This window comes from Struthio camelus, chromosome 3 (assembly GCF_040807025.1).
Source record: "Struthio camelus isolate bStrCam1 chromosome 3, bStrCam1.hap1, whole genome shotgun sequence".
NCBI lineage: Eukaryota > Metazoa > Chordata > Aves > Struthioniformes > Struthionidae > Struthio > Struthio camelus.
Window position 1 is genome coordinate 125,356,446 of NC_090944.1, and position 22,289 is coordinate 125,378,734.

A 22,289-nucleotide genomic window follows, 5' to 3' on the forward strand; every position below is an offset into this window, starting at 1 on the left:
GCAAGTACAAAGAAGTAATGCTCTCTTAAAATGCAGAAAAAGTCTTGTTAAGTCGAGCTAGCATTTGTTTCTGTGCAGAGGGCTGTTGGAGGGGCACTGAGGCTATATTTCAGTTCTGGTTTTTAACAGCTGCTTTTTTTAATCCAGCTTTACTAGAGCGTTTTCTGTGTTTAACATCCAGTGATTTATCACAGAAACGTGGCAGGCCCACTGCCACCCGCTACCTTTCCTTACTCGTGTGAGTAGTTTCCCTGAAACCAGTAAGGATGGGCCCCGGCTTGTTTCACACAGTAACGAAAGCAGTTTTTCATTTAGGAGCATCCTTCATCCTCATGTCGCGACGGCACGGAAACACTGGTTCCAGTGGCATAAACTGGAGAAGACGAGGGAACTGGGCAGCTTCAGAGGCGAGGCGTTGTGTCTGTGAGCTCCTTGCGGAGCAAGAGGTTTCAGCTTGTGTGAAGGAAAGCATTTGTCTCCTTCCTGGCTCGCGGGAGGAGAGGCTGTAAGCTGTCGGTGGCAGGGAGAGCAAGGCTGTGGCTTTGGGGTTTGCGCCTGTCTGTCCGCCCATCCATGCTAGCGCTCCTCTCGGAAGAGGCCAGGGCCCCGGGACCCCGGTTACAGATGGGGGATTGGAACCAAAAGAGCCTGGAATCAGTAAGGGAGTTGAAAAATAAACGGTTGAAGTAGGCTTTTATATCTTGGCATGTTATTTCGTGGAGGAATCAAAAGCTCGGGTTTTTATATTTAGTGACTAGAGTGCTATTTGAGGAAAAAAAGCGTGATGGACAGAGAAACATAAGCAAACTGTTTGCTGAGGGAGAGGAAGCTGTTTAGCGAGGCCCTCAGCGCTCTCTCCTGCTGGTCCGAGCCGGTGGCCGGGGCCGGAGCGCCGGGCAAGGTAACGCTGCAGCAGAGCAGCAGGAACCACAGACGCGGCTGCGATTGCACGCACGTAACCGGCAGCTTCCCAGCGGCTCGGCACTCCTGCGGGGAGTGGGGACGCGCTCACCTGGTTTGGGTCTTTGACCCTGTTTCACAGGGATTAACTGTGTTCGGCAAGCAGCTGCTCTGCTGCTGGTGTTTTGTCTTCAAAGATACTTTCTCTAACCTTTCTCTGGTTCAGCAGCGGGAGTGAATTTTACCTGCTAGGATTTGAATTGTTGCTCTAAATGGGGGGGGGGGTTTGTCTCTCTTATTAAGTAAAGGAAGGTCAGGAATCATACTTGTTGTCGTTGTTTTTAACTTGCTGCATTTTGCTGCTTTGTAACTACTGCTGTAACCACCACTTACTTTTCTCTGGATCCCTTTTCTGCAATCATGTGCATATCACTTCTGGGGTTTTTGCTCCAAAACGCCAGGGCCTCTGGCATGTGCTTGTTTTATTTTTCGAACAAAGAGCAATGAAAGGTTTGCTTTGTGGGAGAACTGAATATAAGGAATTACATGGACTTTGCAAACTGAGATCACGAAAAATAATCGTCGTTAGACTACACTGTTAAAATAAATGAGTCTTTCGTGCGCCAGTTCCCTGCTTCACCTGATGCCTGTACATCCTCTGCTCGGTCAGTCTTAAGGAGGTTAGTCACCTTATCATTAAACATCTCTTTGCTAAAAGAAACATCGTAGGTTTATACAGTGTTCCTTGCAATTCTGGGGTACCAACCCGAGGGCACACGTTTGCCTGGGGCTGCACTTAGCTTTCCTTCGTGTTTCTCGGAACAGAACGCTAGCCTATTCTCTAGGCCATTATTTCCTTCGTGTATTGTCTGTGGAGCCTCTATTGTTTATGTACGGTGTGTAAGGATGCTTATGTTGCAAGCGGCATCTCAGATTGCTTATTTGCAGGGTGAAGGACACAGGAGCAGATTTTAATATTTTGTGCTGCAAAGTAGAGTATTCACATTGCAAAAAACAAACAAGACAGAGCGGTATAATCTCACAAGTGATTTAAAATAGACTTTTTAAAGCCTTCAGGTATAAATCCTAGCTGAGAATAGTGCAGCAGTGGGTAAGGGGAGAATGGAATAGGTTTTTTTCATTGATAAGGTCTGTGATTCTCTTATGTTGGTATCTGAGAGAGATCTGAGAACAGGAGGAGAAATTACAATTCTTGCTTATTGGTTGCGTGTTAAAAGTTTGCCATTTAGGAAGAAAGCCAATGTCACGCCAGTCTTCAAAAAGGGTAAGGAGGAGGAGCCAGGAAACTACAGGCCTGTCAGCCTCCCCTCCATCCCTGCAAAGGTGATGGAACAGCTCCTCCTGAAGGTCATCACTAAGCATCTGGAGGACAAGAAGGGGATCAGGAGTAGTCAGCATGGATTCACCAAAGGGAAATCATGCTTGACCAAGCTGAATGCCTTCTATGACGGGATGACTGGCTGGGTAGATGAGGGGAGAGCAGTGGATGTTGTCTCCCTGGACTTCAGCAAGGCTTTGGACACTGTCTCCCATCACATCCTCCTAGGTAAGCTCAGGAAGTGTGGGCAGGAAGAGTGGAGAGTGAGGTGGATTGAGAACTGGCTGGATGGCCGAGCTCAGAGGGTTGTGGTGAATGGCGCAGAGTCAAGTTGGAGGCCTGTGGCTAGTGGTGTCCCCCAGGGGTCAGTCCTGGGTCGGGTCTTGTTCAACGTATTCCTCAATGACCTGGAGGAAGGGACAGAGTGCACCCTCAGCAAGTTTGCTGATGATACTAAACTGGGGGGAGAGGCTGACACACCAGAAGGCTGTGCTGCCCTTCAGAGGGACCTGGACAGGCTGGAGAGTTGGGCGGAGAGGAACCTCCTGAAGTTCCACAAAGGCAAGGTGCAAGGTCAGGTCCTGCCCCTAGGGAGAAATAACCCCATGCAGCAGTACAGGCTGGGGGTTGACCTGCTGGAAAGCAGCTCTGCAGAGAAGGACCTGGGAGTGCTGGGGGACAACAAGTTAAACATGAGCCAGCAGTGTGCCCTTGTGGCCAAGAAGGCCAATGGTATCCTGGGGTGCATTAGGCAGAGTGTTGCCAGCAGGTGGAGGGAAGTGATCCTGCCCCTCTCCTCAGCCCTGGTGAGGCCCCACCTGGAGTACTGTGTCCAGTTCTGGGCTCCCCAGTGCAAGAGAGACATGGCACTCCTGGAGAGAGTCCAGCGGAGGGCTACAAAGAGGATTAGAGCGCTGGAGCACCTCTCCTCTGAAGAAAGGCTGCGAGAGCTGGGCCTGTTCAGCCTGGGGAAGAGAAGACTGAGAGGCGATCTGATCAACGTGTATAAGTATCTGAAGGGGGAGTGTCAAGAGGATGAGGCCAGCCTCTTCTCCGTGGTGCCCAGCAACAGGACAAGAGGCAACGGGCAGAAACTGAACCACAGGAAGTTCCATCTGAACCTGGGAAAAAACGTCTTTCCTGTGAGGGGGACAGAGCATTGGAACAGGTTGCCCAGAGGGGTAGTGGAGTCTCCTTCGCTGGAGATTTTCAAAACCCATCTAGATGCGATCCTGGGCAATATGCTCTAGGTGACCCTGCTTGAGCAGGGAGGTTGGACTAGATGATCTCCAGAGGTCCCTTCCAACCTCAACGATTTTGTGATTCTGTGATTTCTAGCCCACTGGGAGAAGGAAGCTCTGTAACAGCAAAGGGTCACTAAGGGCCACTGAAATATTGGATTGGCAGCAGGTTGGTGACAGTTGGGAGCAAGCGGTGTGCAGCCCTCCGCTTTTCCCTGGGAATAGTCCTAACCGATTGGTGCAAAAGGGCCGGAGGATTCCTCCAGATCTAAGACGGTAGTTAAATGATGTAGTTGAACAAAATTTGGGCCATATCGAACTGCTTACTTTTCAGGCGTAGGGGTACTGGGATATTGCAGAGACTGGTGCATCCGAGGGCTTCTCTGAGAAAACCCTGGGGAGGGCTGGAATCTTTGTTGTGTGTTGACATTTCAGTATTGAAATTTGAAAACTTTCTTTGACGTCTGGCTACTTTATCTGAGAGGGACAATGGGAAAATAATGAAACGTAAATAGGAAGAAGTGAACAGTTATTGCAGGTGTTTTGTAAAAATGGGCTAAATAAGCTGAGACCCCTTTTCCCTTAGAGATATCTGTAAGCTTGCAGAAGCAGAAATAAAATCTCCCAGAACTTATTTCAGAGTAATGTTTTCCCATTTTTTAAACACATAACTTGTGTTGTCAGGTATTGCCCTACCCGAGTAGAAGAACGGGGTTTTACGTCTTCTCTCAGTAAAGGACCACTTCAGTCCCGTAAATTACCGGTTGAGAAAATCACCCTGAAACTATCAGGTTGCAAAACAAGAGCAATACAGAACTGAAATACCTGGGGAAACCGATGGTATGTGTTCTGCTCCTCCTGTCTGAGCAGCCTAAGAACAGAGGCAGACTCTCACTTTGGCTCCACTGATGTAGGTCTAGGGTAATGCTTTTAATGCCCTTGGAATTACATAAGTAATTGACATACAGATCAGTCCAGTATGTGCACATAAGTCTGCAGGCATTAGGGACTGACATGATTAATGTATAAAGTTATACATGCCTGCCAGAACTTATGGTATCGAAGAGAGAAGTTTTAATGAAATGCTTACTTTGGAAGCGTGTGCCCAGAAAGAATGCATTACACAATATATCTTGGATATATCTGTAACAACCTAATTAGGCTTGCAAGCCATCCTTTCAAGGAAATTTTTTAATTATTAGAAATATTTTTTTTCAGTTGTCTGCATATGTCCATGTAATTCAGCACTTCACTATCACATTGCGTGTGCTTCCAGTCTCTGCACTAAATGGCAGAATATTATTTTGCCAATTCTGCTGACTTGCTGCTCAGATAATTCAGCTGTGGTAAGGCTGGGGGTTTTAGTATAATTTGGAGCCTTCCTTCGAAACATCCAAGGCTGCACCAGTAGTGAGTAAGTAAGCATGTTTTGTGCGTGTCTGCCTTGCAGAATCTCCGGCCTCAGGAAAGTCGGACGGTGTTCAGTGGCTCTGTCAGTATCCCATCGATCACGAAATCCCGCACAGAACCGGGACGATCAATGAGCGCGAGCAGCGGCTTGGCGGCAAGTAAGTGAACAGATCTGCGTTGCTTTGGGCTCTGCGCACAAGTGTCTTAGGCAAGGGCTGCCTGCATTTGCTTCTGTCATGCTGTCACTTGGCCGGATTTTCAGAAGTGATCGGAACTGGCTGACTGTGTTCCCGGTGAGGGTAAGGACAGTATTTTAATCTTGCTTTCAAAGGAGCACATAAATTAACAGCTAGCCCTTTTGAAAAGGGAGATTAGAAAGGATGTTCTTGCCATTGGGACTTCTTAGTTGCTGCTCACATAATTTTAAGTCAGTGGCAAGTTGTTCACAAACTCCATTGCTAACTTTGTTACTGAACTACGCAGAGCTTGATGTGGATACCTCTCTTGCTGCTAGTGCAAAGAGAAAGCAATAGCAATCTGGCTGCTGGTATGGAAGTGCTGCACTGGAAACACCCTTCCTAGTGCTGCCATCCTGCCTCTATTCTAGAGTCAGCCCATGAAGCAGGCAAGTGACCGCATAACGTGAAAATAGAGGCAAGGCTGGTGTCCCACTTTTCAAGGCCTTTCCCCTTCCCTGGGCACGTGCTGCGCTAGCTGCACCCAGCCAGCAGTTTGTGGAAAGCATGTGGATCTGTTGTAGTCTGATAGGGCCTGCCCACACCGTAGGAAAGAGGCCACTGGAAGGAGGCTACCAATGCAGCAGTTTCAACAACCATCTGTTGTCAGGGACTTAGTGATTTGTCTGTACTGTGTAACGTGTATTAATCCTGACATGCCAGGGAGAGGTCAGAGAATCCCTAGGAAAAGCAGCAGCTGGGAGCAGACAAGATAAAAGCCCATGTAGCCTGCAAGCCACGAATGGAGCATCTTGGGATGTGCTGGAGGAAAGCAGAACCAACCAGAGAAACAGTTAACAAATTTCAAGTACCTTGCGTGGGTGTGCCTGTGACACAGTTTAACTCCTCCACACGTTTTAGGATCGTCTGCACAAAACGGCAGTGCTTTGCGGAGGGAATTCTCAGGAGGTAGCTATGGAGCAAAGCGCCAGCCTATGGCATCGCCGTCGGATGGTTCCTTATCCTCTGGTGGTCTGGACCAAGGCAGTGATGCACCGACAAGGGACTACGAGCGAGAGGTGAGTGACAGGAGAAAGGAGAAAACTTAAGTGTGTCAGTAAAGATGGGGAAGTTAAATTCTGTGGTAGGCTTTGCTGGTGTAACGCCCCAGTTGGCTACAAGTTTGGGAATCACTGTCAAAAATGAAAACTTGTATTTGCAGTATTTCGAGCTTTCTTGGCAAAAGACTGGTCAAACTGTGTCAACTCTCGCCATGGTATTTCATATGCAGAAAGTGTACTCTGTGCTGCTTTCTTAGAGACACACGGGTAGTGAGGCTCCCAAAAATATGGCCCAGTAGAGTGACACCTTGACAGCAACCTGTCACAGCTTGAAGTGATGATGTTTGTTCTTCCCTTTATTCGCAAAGACTTTGAAGCTATGCTAGCAACCGTTTCACAGTAGAGACATGCTGTGACAGTACTCTGAGGGCCTGAAGTTAACAAAGTAATTTAAGAATTATCATATAATAATTTCACTTAGGACAGGAACTGTTCATAAGTTGATCATTCATATTCTCTGCAAAACAAATCTACCACTGTGACAGGAAAACCGTCCCCACATGCGCTCAGCCCAGTGCTGAGCTCAGTCCTTCCAACCAAGAATGTTTTACTTAGGGAGGGTTCAATCTGATGTTGGCCAGCAAAACTGCCCCGGCCCATTTTCTTAGCTAGGAATGAGAGGGTTTAGAAGTCACAAAGGCTTTTTATGGTACAGAATATATTCTTCTGGTTGAAGCTGGAAGGCAAGTGTCAACCCAACCTCAGGCTCAGGCATAGCTACATTCTACTTTATGCTGGACGATCTAACTAGAGTAACTAACTTAATTAGGATGTTTTAAATTAATATCCTGGAAGTGACATAGAAGAGGTAGGTGTGGTGAAGCCCATGCCATAAAGATTCCTCAGTTTAGTGCAAGAGCATCTCTGATCATCCTCTGTGAAAAGGCAGGAGCCATTGTTGCTTCACAAGTAACCTGCAGTTGCACACTCTGTTGACCAAGAAGGGCTCAGTAACGTGCAGATTGCAAGAACCCCACAGGTACTGTATCCATGTATCGGCATCAGTTCTGCCAGCTGTAAACGGAGTGATTTGACAGCTTACTCTCATTCTCCCCCTACCAAAGACGTTCCGAGCAAAGAAAATTCCTCAGTATTTTTGGACACTAGCAAAGTAAGTGCAGGCTTTCCAGTCCAGTCAGCTGTTGTTCAGACACCTTCCGTCACTCTAACTTGCGTATGTGATCCGGTTACTTACTGGTGTTGTTCTGTGTCTTTGGGCTCCAGGACTCCGACTCTCCGAGACACTCTACTGCGTCAAACAGTTCCAACCTCAGCAGCCCTCCCAGCCCGGTGTCACCTCACAAGACCAAGAGCCTCTCCTTGGAGAGCTCTGACCACGTGAGTTGGGACTCATGAACTGCTTCAGCATTCAGATTTGACATCACAGCCGCTTAATGTCCCCATGGCTGTCCCCTTCACTTGTTCCAGTTCTCACCTTCATTATCCTAACCCTCCCCATTCCCTGTCTGAAAGTGATCTGGGAGTGGGGTAGAGAGGAAGGTAAAAGCTGGTCGTCGTCAGCACCATTCAGCACTGTCTCACCCTCCTTTCCCCAGATTTAACAGCAGCAAATGAGCAAAGCTAGGGTGCTGGTAAATATCAGATGCTGTAGATTTGTATTAGTATTGGTTTCATTTTTGTGGTTACAGCTGCTTTCCTTTTTCAAGATATATTTATCCCACCCCCCACTCCCAAAAAAGTAGCTTAAATAGACCAGACTAGTGTCAACAAGAGAAAATTCAGAGGGATTTTGTTTTCATACAACAACTCATTGTACTGTACAAAAGTAGCACAGAGACCCCCTCCCCTGCGTGGGGAACAATCAGTATGTCAGAGGCACATAAAAGCTTTCAGCCGCCACGTTTGAATGTCAATCTGATTGTTGCCAGCAAATCCTTATTGATTAAAATGATGCATATTTTACTACAGTACAGAGTTTAAATAAATACGCAGATGTTAGAGTTAAATACGTATGTATATATTCAAAGAAAAAGCATTGTGTATGCAGCAGAAGATGGATGCTTATTTAAGAGAGCCTTTAATTTAAGAAAGATTTGTGTTGTCCCTGTTTTCATGCTCAGTAATATACAGACTTGGAGGCCTGGCCTAAAACCTTTTGCAGGACGGATGTTCCTTCTGCATAGCACTCACTGCACTGCCAGGAGGAGTCCTCCCAGTGCAGTCGCAACATTTCTTTACTTCTGGCAGTCGCATAATTGAAGCTGTAATCCCTACTTTCCTGTTAACCCCCATCCTTTGCAAAAATGACAGTGATTGGAAAGCAAGCCCCTGCCCTGACAGTCACGGGCACCCTTCAGCCAGGTGGTTGCCCTGGTTTCTTGTGTGCTAGCTGTGCAGCTGAGGCACCTTAGGGCACGCTACAGTAGAGGTCCTTAAGGCAGCAAGGGAGTTCAATGCAGCAGGATTCGGCAGGAATACTGTTTCCCTGGGTCAGCATTTGACCAGGTTTTACTAGAAGGGAGCAGTCTTCCACATCTCCGTGACCGTTCCTAACCAGAACACTACTGCTGTTACCAAATACTAGTTTATAATACACATCAGCCCAATGAGTGCCCTTAGCCTGAAGCTAGCCGTTGTTGGCTACGCTGTCACTGTAGCAATGACGAACCTTGAAGACTGACCTCATACTGTTCACACTGTGGTAGTCGAAGATGCCTAGTCACCCACAACTGCCATGCTGGCAAGGTTGGTTTTTCCCCCCTCCCTCCCCACCCATGCTGTGGGTTTGCGCGATTTACAGTTGTTGCTATACGCTCTCCTGCTCTTTGGGTCCAATAGCAGGGCAGGTTTGACGGCAGAAAGTATTGCAGTGGAAGACAGGGCCCATTGAAGTTGCAAAAAAAAAAAAATAAAAAGCTGAAGCTGGTCATGCAATCAACTGCATAAGGTGGGCGACTGATGTGCAAATGGTTGGTAAGAGGAAGATGTCTCTTCTCTTTGGTCAGTAAGACAGATGTTTTGCATTGGGGAGTGCGTTCAAATGAGCCTCTTTTCTTAGTAGCGTTGTTGCTGACTTTATAGCATGCCCATACTCAAACACACACACACATAAGGGCTCTTTGTATTTAGAATACTGGTTTCATGGGGGTTTTGGTAACTTGTTATGGCTCTATCTATCTTTCTTCTTAAACCATTCCCTATTCTTGCAGTCAGCAGTTTACAGTGCGTTTCAGCCACATACATAGAGATGCTTGGCGTTTTTTCCAGTGTCTGTCTTCCCTTGTGGAAGTTATAGGTAAGGTCAAACCACGTACAGTAATTTCCAGGTATGGGCTAAATGGGCACTAGGGAATGAGACACAGATCATTGCCATTACCATTTAATCATGCCGGGTCTCCTAGGTAACATGGCTAAGTCGCGCTGCATCAAGAGGCTTGTCCAAGGCTAAGCACAGTCAGTGTTATGTTGAGACAGGGCCGCAAGAACTTTTCACAAATGAGCATATTAAAATCCTGTCTCTCTCTCTCTCTCCAGTGTGGGTTTTTCAGCATAGGCAATGATGGGTAATGTTTTTTTGTTGTCACTTCAAAGCTACAATTTTTGCGAGCTTGGCCTTTAAGATTAAAAATTATAGCAAATGGCCAAGCACTTGAAATTAATTCTTATCAGAATAGTTTTTCATCTTTCTGAGGGGCTGGGGGGTAGGGGGGGGCATTATTGGCATTAGTAAAATTCCACATCAGCTTCTTCTTAAAAAGCTGCCTTTTGCTTCAAATATAGCCACTTCTTTTTTCCCCACAAGTCTCTCCTTTTGGTGAAGCATGTCCACACACTTTTCAAAGCCTTTGCAGACTAGTTTTGTATTTAGTGTATGTTGTATTTAATCTTACTATGCTGTTGAGAGAAGGCATTTAGACTGCAGGCATGGAGACAGAGCAGCCTGCATGCTCGTCCCCTTAGAGAGGATCACAGCAGATGGAATCTTACAGGGGATTTTTTTTGCAATTGAGCTAATGCTCGCGCTGAAAATGTACCCACTTCCCCCCCCCCCCCGCCCCAAAGCCCCATGACAGAGTAAACAAACACTTTAAATGAGTAAACCAGCGTGTTTACGCCATTACAGTGCCTGCAACCTGTTGACAGCAAACTGAAGTTTTCAGGCAGAGCATGGATCAGCTGCATTACAAAGCTAATCTCCACCAGCTGAGAGCTCCACAGGCCTATGCTGTTTGTACACCACCATTTCTAAGCCTTGGCAGTCTCCTTTAGGATTACTATATTTAATCATTAGTTTGGTACTGTGCATTTTTATACACATCTGTTGAAAAGAGAAACAGCAACTGTTCTCTCAGTTGAAAAGCAAATGACCACATCACTTATTTGAAAGGGAGAAAGTTGTCCTAGGGCTTGAATAGTTTTATATATTTGGGGACCATCTGATTATACACTAAATTTTAAACCACACTCATCTTTTTGTTGGTATGAACACTGAAAACAAATATGCACACTGTAGCTGAGCTTTTTAAGTATGCATTGGGCTAAGAAAAGCAACTTACTTGGTCATTTGAACTGTAAGACTCTTGACTGGTATCTCAAAGACAGTTGTCTCTTAAGGTTTGATGTTAGCTACTTTGTACTGTAGCATTGCTTCAACTTCACCGTTAGAGGGCTGCAATTTGTCCAGGGAGCTAAAACATCTCCCTTTGACTTTCAACTGTAGCATATGTTCTCTATACACGGTATATATCTAGCTATGTTTTTTTCCTTTTGGCTGAGACTGAAGGTGTTTTGTATTTACAACACTGCTTTAAACATACGGATTGTTGGGTTTTTGCATTGTTTTTTTTTTTTCCTCTTGATGGCAACAAAGGATCCAAACAAATTCAGGCAGCTATTAAGGACGCCAGGTTACAGAATGGAAAAGGTTTGGGAAATAGTTTCTCTTCCACACGCACGCACAGACATGGCCTCCTTCCTTACTTCACAAACGCAGAAGCAGGAGGTTAGAGTACTCTCTTCTGTGTTGTATTTGACCTGTAGAAGATGGCTGTTGGTTTCAAAAGGCATTCCTCTTGCGGTAGCTTCCTCTTTCCTCTCAGTTGCTCTGGTTGATTATGAACATGGATTTTGCCGATTTCAGCACACCTCAGAACCAAGTCCGGAATGTTACCTCTTTGATGAGATTCTGCAAAGATCGCAACCCACGCGTGTTGAACTCTCAGGTATTCAGCAGAAGGAGATTAAGGGTCTTGCCATACCAGAAAAGCCCAACATACTTGTAGGAATACAGTTTAACCACAATTAACTGGTTCACTGTCAGCCCTTCAGAGCAGAGCACTATAGAGGTTTGTGTTTTTGTTTTTGTTTTTTTTTTTTAACTAAAAGATTCTGGCACTGCCTTGTCTTGTCAAATGCATACATGGGCAGAGGAAGCTTTTTCAATGTTGTTCATGCTGTTTAATTTAAAATTAATACGTTAAGGGTGAAATCCATCACAGTGCAAGTACCCACACCTCAAGTCTTCACCTGAGAATTAAAACGGCACATGTATCTTCTGTTAGCTTTTTACAGAGCAGTCTGTTCCATGGAGGAAACAGGACAGTTTTCTGCACTAACATGAATTGGACCCTTGAGCATGCTTTAGGTGTTCACACTACATTTGAATAAAGAGCCCCAGGAACAGCTCCACTGCAGACTTTCCAATCCAAACTTAAACCAGAGTTTTTCCTTCTTTCCAGCCACAGCTTAACACAGCCTTTTTTCATTTTGCATAAGAAACAGTCTCATCCACAGGGAAGAAATCCACAAACAAACCAGTGTTGGTATTTCAGAGCAATTATACCTGCCTTTTTATGTATGACAGTTTCATATCATTTATTTTTAAAATGTTTTTTAGGTTTTTCATTGTAATATTATTGTACAGTTTTGCATGGCATAGATGTAATCACTTTTTTGTTTTAGAGTACAAAAGCTGACAAGTGTGCGCGTGGGGGAAAGATTCTGCTTTTTGCCTCTTCTCACTATTTTGTTTAATGCCCTCAATGTTGTAGGGGACATTGTAAGAGATTCTCTGCTACAGAACAATGATGTAGATTCTTTTGCACAGAAATATTTAAGGTGGAGGAGTCAACAATGTAATAATTGACTTGCCACCAATATTTTATGTTGGTAACACACTTAATATTAACCTACTTTGATGTACTGCAATAAAACAGGGAACTGTTAGAAATGTAGATGCTTTGTCTTTTTCTTCCCCCACCTCCCCATGTGAAGATTTGAGAAAGAAAGAGGAATAACAGCGTTCCTGAGGAAGATTAAATCCAGCATATTATAACACGTCTGCACAGGTATACAATGGGAAGAAAAGGAATATGTTGTGTGCGCATTTCTGTTTAGCACCAACACCCTTCAGAAAAATTTACCTCTGTATATTCTGTATATTGAGTTGCATCAACTACGGTTCTGATGATTTTTTCCTTAGGTCATCTGCTCTACTGTCTGGGTCACTCCTCCCCCCTGCTCATGTTTATTTTCACCATCTTTCTTTGGCTCACACACAAACAAGATATACTATGGCTTCTGAACAGTCTCTTATGTCAATACGTGTAGTCATCTAGTCAGAGGTGCTTCTTTCCTGTCTCAGCCGTCCTAGTGTTAGAGACGGAATTCTTTCTTATTTCTAAACTGCAAGCATCAAACTACAAGTTCCGCGCGTTATTAAATGCGCCTCAAAAATACCTGCAGAGTTTTCCACGTGCCCTGACCCTTTCACATCTTCCGCTGGCTGTAGGGAAGAACTTCTCTCACTATCCTCACAAGCCAGCTTAGCATTTTGTTCCCAGATACTGGATCTTGGGGCATCTCCCTCTCCATCCACTGTCCTGTTATCAAAGCTACAGTTTTTACCGGTATGCTCCAATCACTCCACCTGCAGCAGAAACACAGGATTAAGGTTGTCATGCAGGTGTTGCCAATAGCTTCAGTGCCAGGCTGGGCACACTCCTGCTACCAGACACAGCCAGCCAGCAATCCTTTCCAGGAACAGCAGCACCTCAGCATGCCTCCCACAGTTCACATGACCAAAGCCTAACTTTCTCAAGAGAAACGCTTGAGCCTGTCTCCTTCAGCCAAAGCAGAGATTTCCTCAGCACCCCTCTTGCTTATGTGGCTTTAGGCCCATGGGCCCATTCCATCTAGGTCTTTGCCTTTCTTTCCTAGCTGCTGTAGCTCTGAAACACCATCTGTTCACTGTGCTCCGACTTCTACTACCTGTGCTCATTTTCTCATTTCCCTCAGTTCCAGCTGCTCTATCACAGCTGTGAAGGTCTTGGGAAATGGGCCTTCTACTATCAAGGGAGTTGCAGATCAGAGAAGACAGAAAGCGACTGCATGTCAGATTTCCTGCACAGCTCTTCAGCATTCATTTTCTGTTTTGATGCAACAGCCAGGTTGACTGAAACAAAGAAAGGATTGACATGAGCTGCTATCACATGTAGCCTGAATTTCTGTTTAACCTGGCAAAGCTTTGGCTTCAGAGAAGCAAAGTTAGCCTTCAGTTTGCACTGTGGAACAAAGAACTGATTCCTGCAAGAGGGTTTTTTCCCCAGCACTTAAATTTGCAGAGAAATATTCCTGTCCTCCCTTAATCTCCTTGTGTAGTCTGAGCAACTACACTGCTGGACCAGAGCAAGCAGCACTGATATATGTTCTTCTGTCTTTTAGCATGTCATGACTCCTTTGACTTGAGGCCAGAGCCGAGTGTTTCTGGCTCACCTTTTCTCCATGGCCGTTACCCTGACATCCAATTTCTCATGCCACAAACCTCCTGCAACAATTCTGTAGACGTTATTAGATCTTTTGGAACATACCGAAGAGGCCAGCAGAATTAGGGAACTGAGCTCTAATTAGCTCTCCTAATAAGGCAGCATCTCACCTTCTGCTAGTTATCCTGTAGGCAAATGCAGAACAATTCCATTGCTCAGCTGATGTTATCCTTAAACCATCTCTCTCAACAAGGGAGGGGAATGTTTGCCAAGAGTTAAAACACTCATGTCCCAGCACAGTATACAAGAGACCTCTAGTCACATTAACAAGTGCATAGCCGATCTCACTGAGCTATGCTTACTGGAAAAAATTAACTGTAATACGGGAAAGTTACTTTGCTTTCTTCCCAAGTTTTCTGAACACACTGGCTCTGAAAGTCTGAAGTTTCAGACGCTTTGCTCTGAAGTTAGTCCAGTTCCCTTATCAGCTTTTTATACTTTGCTTTTTAACCTTTAACATAAACATTTAACATCTCAAACAATTCCACTGGTTTACAGCTGCCAGGTCTAGCTCCAAAGGAGAAACCAGCTAAATGTATATCAGAGCCCAAAACAAAACAGAAAGTTAGTCTATCAGTGCACAAACTTAAAACAGCTTCATGCAAAATTTACTTCACTGAACAGCAGAGTTCACTCTTCTCAAAGAGTTAGGAACAGCCTAATGAGAGGAGTGCTTTTCGTTAAATTAAACAGTACTGGATCTTTCTAGAAGTCTGAAATGAAGCAGTTTATATGTTCATGATCTTGGAAGAAAGGTAACAATAACCTGTTTTCCTATTTCTCAAAGCGACATCTCCTGAGAGAGACCATTTATTCACTTACCTGTTCTTTATCTCTGAAAGTGTCAGCATCCAGATTGCAGATTCCTTATGTACTGAAGTTTAAGATCACACTTAACTTCTCTATTCTTGGGTTGTGTCAACTGAGTGAGGCCAGGGCTGCTTTTCAGCCTGCTGCTAACTATCTGCAACTTGCCAGATCAAGCAGATTTACCTTACCAGGTGAGCATTAACTCCAGCAGCCACTCTTCCTTCGCAAATGGAAGAAGGGCAAAAGGCCTGTGTTCAGGAGACCGGTAACAGAGTGATTAAAACACAGCAAAAAAAAAAAAAAAAAAAAAAAAAAAAGAGTCAATTACCAGGATTTTTTGTGGCCAGACAGAAGTTCAGACCGACAACATCCCTCTGATTCCTGGTAAACGTGTCTCCATCACCACTAGGGACACAGCTGCAATGAAAAGATGAAGGAATAAATGGGCCACAGACAGGTAGTTTTGCTCCGAGAATCACTGTTACCCTTGAAAACAACAGACCTGCAACAGCAAGAGACTTGGAAGCTTCCCCTGCATCTCAGCTGCTGTTTATGCCCCAGAACAGGACATGGTTCGCTTTGATGTTCTTTAGCCCACCGGAGGATGGAATAACTGCAGGCAGAAGGCCCACCGCACAAGCACTTTTTTATTGAAATCAGTAAGTCATACAGGTACAGGATTTGTACAAAAAAAAAAAATCTAAGTAGTTTGCTAGCTTGACTCCAATAGTTTAAAACTGTGCGTCTGGTTTTAAACATGTATGACATTTCAGCAAAAGCTTGAAACGCTCATGAGACATGAAGTGTTTGTCTGCCTTACCATAAATTCTGCATTACAGGAAAACAGACAAAAAGAAGACAGGCTAGCTTCTTGGTTAGGAGTCCAGCAAGCAGTGGGTGTCAGAGTTGTAACTCACCTTACTTGCCATCAGGAAAGCTGATGCCTACCAGATAGTGCAGGATCCCGCTATTTGTGCTCAGATATAGCTGTTGATTATATATTTGACTCCCAAAACTGAGATGGGTTGTGTGAGAGTGTGTGCATGCGCATGTGTGTGTATGTGCACGCGTGTGTTTTAAAAAATTTGGCTATCAGTTCTCAGATTTTAAAGTCCATTTCCTATGTTTAGCTTGCAAGCCAAAAAGAGGCAGAAAGCATAAAACTTCATCCTATGTACACACACATCTAAACATCACTAAAATCCAGGAGGGTTCTTGGACTGCTGCCGCTTGACTTACAAAAACAGGGGGCTGATGTGTCTGTGGTAGGGTACCTCTTAATATTTCACTCTAATTCACAGTATGAAAACTACTTGAATTCCACCTTAGCTTGAAAAAGGGAAGGTTTTTAAAAAAAACAGTTTTCAGAGAATTACAAACAGGTTTCAATACTAACAAAATCTGCTTGTCCTCCTTCCTCTACTCATTATAAAACCCAATCAATATGCAGCCACCACCACAATGTTAAAAAGGCATTCAAGGTAGTTGGCTGGTGCCTTGAAACAGTACAGGAGCACACAGCAGCTTTGCCCCACCACCTCAAGAGGAGAGCTTCCTACAAGCTGTGCGCTGTACTGGAAGTCTTCGCGTAGAAGAGAGACAGCATGAAAGAACAACTTTGTCCTTTTGAAAGGCACGCTTAGCTTCCAGGACACAGGCTGCTGCATCTCAAGAGGATGGAGAGCTGGGGTGCAACACATGGGAGGCTACAATGCTCTTTGTAAGGCTCAGATGAACTGTGCCCTCAGAACAAGACATGTCAGTTCACTCTTACTACTCCTCTGGCTTCTTGCCCCTACTGCTCCAATATTTGCTATATGCCTCTTTGAACATATTTTTGCAGGGGATTTTGGCCTTCAGTTTGGTGCAGATAAGGAAAGAACCCCCCATCTTCCGATGAAGAGAGTAGGTCTCCTCTGGTGGAGGGACAAGCCGATGCTTCAGCATGACTGGGATTAAGCCATGGATCTTTTCAGTGGTGCTTTGGTTGCCAAAATCAAAAGGTTCCTCAGATGCAAAAGCCTCTCCCAGGATGAGGACAGCATTTAAGTGGGCATCTTCCATTTCCTGCCCAAAAGGAAAGAGGCATAAGTAACATCACTAGCAGTTTTAAGCACGTGGGGGGGGGGGGGGGGGGGGGGGAAGGGAAGAAATGCTAGTGCTAACAGCAGCTCAGGAGAGATACCTGGCAGTACCCAAAACAAAGGTAACATCCAGCTCCCGACAGAGACTGATGAACCCTTGATTAATACAGTTTCAAGCAACTAGTCTCCCAAGAGACCGTCTGCCCAGTAGCGAGATTTCAGACATCGCCACCTGCAGGATCTTGCTACAGAAGGAGAAGGGGGGGGGGGCAACCCCCCCCCCAAGCCAAAAAACCCAAAACACACACCACATAGTTTGTGGCCAGCAGTATCATCGTTACTGCTTCTGTTCCCAAAGGGAGGTGAGGGGGCAAAGGCTGAGCCATTTTCTGCCCTTCTCCCTCACCCAAAAAGCAATGCTTTCACGGACTTGTCATTTGCCTTTTCCCCATCAAAAGAGCTATAAAAGTCCCCAGAGCCACATTCTTTAACAACCAGTCTCACCTGGCCAGCACTAAAAACAGACCATTCTACTCCATACCTTGACTTCATAGCCAGTGAGGAATTTCATCTCAATTGACTTCTTCAGTACTCTTTCTCTGTCCATGTCAGCAGCTGCCTTGATTACCTAAATAGGAAGAACACTATCAGGAGAGCTAATAGATGACAGAAAAATGCTTTAGGTACAAGACTAACGTGAGGCATCTTGCTCATGCTACCCACTCACTTCCTTACCCCTGCTCCCCTTTTTTGCCAGATGTGCAGCAGCAACAGCAGTCTACAAGTTGGCCAGTCTAAAGAGCTATTGGCAACAAAAAGGGAAAAAAAAAAAAAGGTTCTTCCCCGTAAGGCTGGGCTTAGCAGCCCAGAGAACATAAAGACATCAAAAAAGCTTCATGAACCAATCACTCCCTTCTCCCAGCAAAATAGCGAGAAGCATGAGGTGAAGTCCACTGGCCACTGCAGCTCAGCTTATCACATGCAGAACGTTGTGATCGAGAAAGAGGCACATATGACACTGCGTGAATTAATCAGCAAGCTAAAAAAGTCACAAGACAAGAAAAACAGCAAACAGTACAAGCGATTCCTGCATACTCTCATATAAAATAACATCTCACTGACTTCCGAGTGCATGGGAAGAGCTGATACCTAATCAGATATGCTGTACTGCCCAAGTGCCTCAGCAAAAAGCATTACAATTTTCCACGTTTGTTTTGTAATTCAAACATAACTGCGATAGCAGAAGGTTTGCAACAGACATGCCAAGACTACAGCAAGGGATAAAATCAGAATAGAGATCATTCCTCAAGAAGTGGGTTAAAGTACAGACACAAAGTAAAATAGCTAAGAGTTGAGCAGAATCTTGCAAATGCTAAGATTCCCTGAGTGCAGCACTGTAGCACATGGTTCACGTCCTCACCTCTATGTAGAGATCTGTGAACTTCTCATCAAACCCTCGTGTTGCTCCAAAGTCCAACAGGGCCACCTGGACAGGGATAAATCCTTCTGTGTTACAGTATCAACCACTCAAAGAGGCCTGACCTGAGAAAACTCCTGATGTAATTTCTCTAAACTCAACTGCCTGAAGCTTTTGCACGGCCGTTCCGCTTCCCCCCTAACTCCTTTCTTCCCCGATAGCAACAGAAGCATTTACTCCAGTACGTGGCAGAGGAGGTATGGCCTATGCTTGCACCATCACAAGCAAGCAGCCAAACCAACGAGCAGGACATCTGGAATCACTTCCCTAAGCACCCATATTCTTTAACACAGCATAAGACAAGAGCCTTAGCCTAAAGTGTCCTTGGCTCAGCCGTGCCACTGTAGATAGTATCACACACTGCATCTTTTTACTGATCAGCCTCGGGGTCTGTTCTGAAGCTAAGGAACCAACTGGAACTGCACCGAGGACAGGGAGCCAGCCAGGGTACACAGGTGGACTCTCCCACCCAGAAAGAGAACTGGTGGCAGAAAGGACAGGTTTCAATGTCCTACCTGCCTAAGGCTCAGGGGCAGGAACCCATGAGATACCCTCAATAAAGGCCGATTAAACTTTAGAAGTGGGGAATAATCACAAACTGATGAAAAGCTTGTCTTGTACAGAACAGCTGCTGTTTGGGCTTACCTTGTGCAACTGTGGGTCATAGAAGAAGTTAGACCAGTTTGGGTCAGTCTGCATGTACCTGAACTCAAATAGCTCCCGCAGACACAGGACCAGAATGTTGTGACAGATCTTGAAAAGATGAGGGAGAAAGAAGTCAGTCACGCGGGCAAGCAAGCCCCAGTCACGCATATAATTTGCGGCAGACTTCAGCACACAGGGAATAGACCACCCCACCGACAGGAACTCTCTGCTCCTCTGGATGCTCCAAAGCTCTTGAAAAAGATCAGAAAGCCTCATAGCAACTCCCCCCTTTGTTTTCCCCTTGAGAGCAAAGGTACATCTTCACAGTGTGAGGAGGGATCCAGTAGCAGAGACAGAGGAGACCAGGAGAGCATTACGGCTCATCCTGGCGGAGTCCTGCCCAGCTCATGGGGAAACAAGATGGAGTTCCAGGGCATTTTAAAGGTCTGAAGAAGCTGGAGAAGAGCAGCCTCTTTCCGTAAGGCTTTTGAACAACATGCAGAGCTAGGTCCAAATCACTACTCAAAGGGTCTTTGCTACACATGCACAAAGACACACCATGTACAGTTCAGCTAAATATTCTGCTGGGTTCAGCACCAGCCCAGCTGGGGAGAAAAGCAGCAGCAGGCAGATGCCTTGGGGCTGATGGGCATGGGGGAAGCAACAGCAACAGTCCCAGGAGAGCCCACAGTTTATTACATACTACAGGAAGATATTTAAGCTGGAGCCTGTTCAGCAGAACTGCCAGCCTCGTTCTACCTCTTTGGCTTCCACAAAGCTCCTGTCCTGAGTGAAACATCATATCCAAGGGGGAGGCAGGATAGCACCAAATGCAAGCCAGGCCCTGCTACAGGACACTGCCATCTGGGTGAGAAGACTGTGGGCCAGCCAAGCCATTTACTTCTTCTCTGCGCTTAGAGGCAAAAAAAAGGGTTGTTCCTGCAGCAACGTACCACATCGGGGTTTGCTAAAAGCAGTCCCTGATGATCTAGCAGCCCATTAGAGAGGACAAGCCCTGAGAAAAAACAGACAGCTCAGGGGTCACAGGCAGCCAGCTCTGGCATAGCTCCAAGGCCAGTGTGTTGCTGAGATTTGTTTTATCTAGAGGAACATACCCTGTACACTCTTCCCCAGTGACCTGCTAACAGCTGATAGATCGCACCACATGGGGGGGTGGGGGGGGGGGGGGGGGACGACTACCACCCAAATCCAAATACCAGGAGAGTTATTTCTGCTAATAGAGCAGCTGCTTGTCCCATCACAGCACTCCAATCCCTTGTTATATTCAGCACCAACACCTACCCATCCCTGCATTCCCTCCCGCTCTTGTTTACCGAGAGGTACTTTTCCAGAAGCCCTGTGCAGCACAGGTCATTCTGACAGGGGGAAGTGACACCTAACCACTCGCACAATGGGAAAAGATGCTTGCTAAGCTTTTGTCCAAAAGAGCAGCTGCAAAACAAGACCTCCTCTCCTCCAGCTGGCAATCCCAACCAAGCTTAGGGTCACCCGAGAGAGAAACAGGGCATTTGGGGGCTACACAGCCCTCTGCCAGCAACACGGATAAACAGCCAGCAAAGCCTGCAGAGCTAAGTTAGCTTCTATTGAACCACTTTTGCCATTCACTCCCTCCAACCCCTCCTTGCGCATCAGTGCGGGAGTCTGCAAGGCCTAAACCAGCCCAGGGACATGCCGGCATTGCTGCCAGATTGCCTACACAGAAATCTTAAGAGGCTCCAAGCAGTTGCCACCTCCAGCCCTGCTTTTCCCCACTCAAGGTTAGCCTTTCCACAAAGGGCTCTCTAGCCCACCAGCCGTCAGGCAAGTGGAGCGCGCTGCTCTGAGCTAAGGGAGAAGCAAGATAGGCCTGACAGTACCTCATTTCGGATCTCCTGGCTCAGCCCTACAGCTTGATCCAATGGGAAGCCAGACACCAACTCTGTGGTCAGGACGTGTTGGCTGCACAGCTCATCCACTACTCTTGGAACATAAAAGAACGGGTGGTCTTGCAGCAGCTCCCTAGGGGGTGAAGAAAGGAGGGGGAAAGGTTAAGAGTCCCAAAAGCAGCCAGGCCCCTCTGCAGGGCTTCACATAGCCCCTTCACACCACTTACTACAGTGCTGCTGCCCTCTCCCCACAGCTTGGCCGTGGCTGCCAGGAGGCATTTCCTCAATAGTTACAGCAGGGATCAAGTCACCAGAAACAACGCCAGCGGGTTAAAGCTACTGCTGGCTCCTGAGGTCACATCTCCTGCCAGAGCACTGGCATTAGGAGGGCTCCAGGCCGGCACATTAAGGGGCAGCGGGCAGGACCCTCTCCAGCTCCCTTTGCCCACCCTGCTTCATTTCAGGACCAGACTACACGCAGAGAAGAGAAATATGCCTTTTCCAAGGGGAGCAATGCTACAGTTCTGCAGAGAAGCAAGAGGGTCACCCAGCCTCCAGCCAGCTCCCCCTGGCCCAGCCCTCATGTAAAAACAAACTGGACCCCAGCACTACAGGGAGACAAGGGAGCAGCCAGCGCTGGTGGTGCTAACTGCTGTAAGAGGGTTGAGCTGAAAAACTCCAGAGTGCAGGAGAGCACAGTCCAAGGACCAGTGCTGCAAGCCTGGTCTCATGAGTTACTATAGTGCTTTCACATGTGGTAAAACAGAGGCTCATGTTGAAGGAGAGGGGATAGAAGATGCCCACCTCATCCCCATGCTTGAACAACTGCAGCAGTTTGATTGACTGAAAACATGCCTGGCTCTGAGAAGAGGTAATAATGCTTGGGGACAGCTCAGGGCATGAGTACAAACAGCTCACCTCATGCTACAACCCAGGGGGCATGGCATTCACCTCCCAGTGTCCCTGGAAATTAATCTCTCCTGTATTTCACACACACACACACACAGAGATGGGAGAGGCTGAATGCAATAATGTGAACATACTGGAATTTCTTTGCACAGGCAGCTTCTCTCTGGTAATCACACTCCAAGGCCAGCTCTCTGCTCAGAACTTCAATCAAATGCTCAGGGAACAAACCTGAAAGCAGAAGGGCAGAGAGAAGAAAGTAAGCTTAGAAAAAACCACAAACCACCCCTCAGGCTAAACACTTTCCAGCCCATTAAGGAGGACAGAGCAGCACCTAAGGAGGAACTTGCTACCCAGACAACTCCAAGCAAGTCCAGAAAGTGTGCAAGAAGCCCCAGAGAGCCAACCTGTATTTCCAATTAGATACAGGTTCTGTGGGTAATTCCAGGCCATGGTTACATAGCTGCTCCTAAAGCAAGGCAAGTCCCGTTGTACTATTCTCTCCTGTTC

The 22,289-nt window shown here is 46.2% G+C and overlaps 2 protein-coding genes across 13 annotated transcripts in view; one reads left to right on the top strand and one right to left on the bottom strand.

Annotated features, from left to right (window-relative positions):
- The window catches only part of CDC42BPA (CDC42 binding protein kinase alpha), a 200,241-nt gene extending 187,860 nt beyond the window's left edge, over positions 1–12,381 (top strand). For all 4 annotated transcript variants that reach the window (XM_068940120.1, XM_068940123.1, XM_068940121.1 and 1 more), the window contains 3 exons: positions 4,931–5,048; positions 5,988–6,145; positions 7,412–12,381. In XM_068940120.1, the coding sequence (XP_068796221.1) occupies positions 4,931–5,048; positions 5,988–6,145; positions 7,412–7,543 (408 nt within the window). In that variant the 3' untranslated portion in view covers positions 7,544–12,381. The remainder of the gene's footprint in view (positions 1–4,930; positions 5,049–5,987; positions 6,146–7,411) is intronic.
- A 3,026-nt stretch (positions 12,382–15,407) lies between these two features.
- Positions 15,408–22,289, bottom strand: part of COQ8A (coenzyme Q8A) — a 47,607-nt gene continuing 40,725 nt past the window's right edge. For all 9 annotated transcript variants that reach the window (XM_068940130.1, XM_068940129.1, XM_068940133.1 and 6 more), the window contains exons 10-15: positions 21,917–22,010; positions 20,865–21,006; positions 18,988–19,095; positions 18,286–18,351; positions 17,407–17,493; positions 15,408–16,848 (exon numbers count right to left, since the gene is read on the bottom strand). In XM_068940130.1, coding sequence (XP_068796231.1) covers positions 16,555–16,848; positions 17,407–17,493; positions 18,286–18,351; positions 18,988–19,095; positions 20,865–21,006; positions 21,917–22,010 — 791 coding nt within the window. In that variant the 3' untranslated portion in view covers positions 15,408–16,554. The remainder of the gene's footprint in view (positions 16,849–17,406; positions 17,494–18,285; positions 18,352–18,987; positions 19,096–20,864; positions 21,007–21,916; positions 22,011–22,289) is intronic.